We start from the raw sequence: 1,505 nt of genomic DNA, 5'->3' as shown, positions 1-1,505 counted from the left end.
AGGCGGGCCGGGGCGCCGGGCGCGCGCGATGGGGGGCCCGGAGAGGAGCCATCCCTTCTGGGCTGGGGCGCCGGGGAGCAAACGCAGCGCCACCTCTCCCAAAGCTCGCTTCTCATGGCTTTTTGGAAGACTCCTCCCTTAGCAAGGCTAGTGCGAAGGAAACGGCGACCTCTCGCCCAAAAGGCTAGCGGGAGAGCTCCAGGAAAGCGCCGGGCGGCGGTGGGGGCAGAGCAGAAGTCGCAGGCCAGCTCCATCCCTCCGGGGAGGAGGAGGAGAGAGGTTCGCCACCCTCAGCCCGGACCGAAACCCTTCCCTGTCCTTAGCAATCCACACTTCCCTTCTAGTTGATCTAGAAACTCACTCTCCACCCCCCACACCTCGCCCCGACCAGTCAGAGAGGCATGAGAAACTTAGCGCCAGTATTTCTCGACACTCACACCCCAAGAAGCCCACGCGCGGGCGCTCAAATCAAACCAGTCCCCATCCCGAGCCAGCGCTCTCAGAGTTCATGAACTTTCGCTGCCGCGCTGAGGCGGCCCGGGCGCCGCCCGGCGGACGGGTTCCAGCAGGCGGGGAGGACGCGGTGGCGAGTGCCTGCGGGGGTGGGAAGGGGAGGAGGGGGATGGAAGGCATCCCGGGGTCGCCCGGGCAGCGGGAAGCACATCGCGTACCTTTCCTTGGCCTCGGCGGCCCGGTCTCTTTGCCTCCGGTTCTTAAACCAATTGCTGACCTGGGTGGTGGTGAGGCCGGTGGCCTCGGCCAGCTCCCGCTTCTCACGCGGCGAGGGGTAGGGGTTGTGTGCATACCACTCCCGCAGCACACCCCGCGACTTCTCCTTGAAGCAGTAGCTGGTCTCCTCGCCGTCCCAGATGGTGCGCGGCAGCGGGAATTTTCGGCGCACCCGATATTTGCCCACGGCACCGAGCGGCCGGCCGCGCAGCTTCTCGGCCTCCACGTAGTGCGCCTTCAACCACAGTTGCTGCAGCTTGGGGTGGTTGTGAGGCGAGAACTGGTGGCTCTCCAAGATCTTGTAGAGCTCGCGGAAGTTCCCGCGGTGGAAGGCGACCACGGCCTTGGCCTTGAGCACACTCTCGTTCTTGTGCAGGTGGTCGCAGGCGGGCAGCGACCACAGGAACCTGCCCAGGCGCTCCAGGTTCCCACCTTGCTGCAGAACCTCGCACACGCACGCCACTTGCTCCTGCGTAAAGCCGAACGACGGCAGCATCGACATGGCTGGGGCCTGCCGGGGCGCACTGCCCGGGCGCACGCGGCAGGAACGGAGCCGAAAATGCAGGGGGCGGCGGCCGCAGGGAGGGGGGCGCGGCTGCTCCTAACCCCCTTCCTAGGCTTTCCCTAGCTGAAAAAATAAGTCGAGATTTGGGGATGGGCGAACCAAGAGAAAGAGCAGGACGAGGAGTGGAGCGCGCGCAGGACACCGAGTAGCCGGCTCGCTCCGCAGCCTTTCGGGCCCAGCTGGCTCCAGCCTTCCGCCGGGTGGATGCTGC

General features: G+C 66.0%; 1 protein-coding gene across 1 annotated transcript in view; it reads right to left on the bottom strand.

Annotated features, from left to right (window-relative positions):
- Positions 1-1,505, bottom strand: part of SIX1 (SIX homeobox 1) — a 4,090-nt gene extending 2,585 nt beyond the window's left edge. Inside the window, exon 1 of the mRNA XM_006767649.2 lies at positions 672-1,505. Coding sequence (XP_006767712.1) covers positions 672-1,231 — 560 coding nt within the window. The 5' untranslated portion in view covers positions 1,232-1,505. The remainder of the gene's footprint in view (positions 1-671) is intronic.

This window comes from Myotis davidii, unplaced genomic scaffold (assembly GCF_000327345.1).
Source record: "Myotis davidii unplaced genomic scaffold, ASM32734v1 scaffold281, whole genome shotgun sequence".
Taxonomy (NCBI): Eukaryota; Metazoa; Chordata; class Mammalia; order Chiroptera; family Vespertilionidae; genus Myotis; species Myotis davidii.
This window is presented reverse-complemented; position numbering and strand designations above follow the sequence as displayed.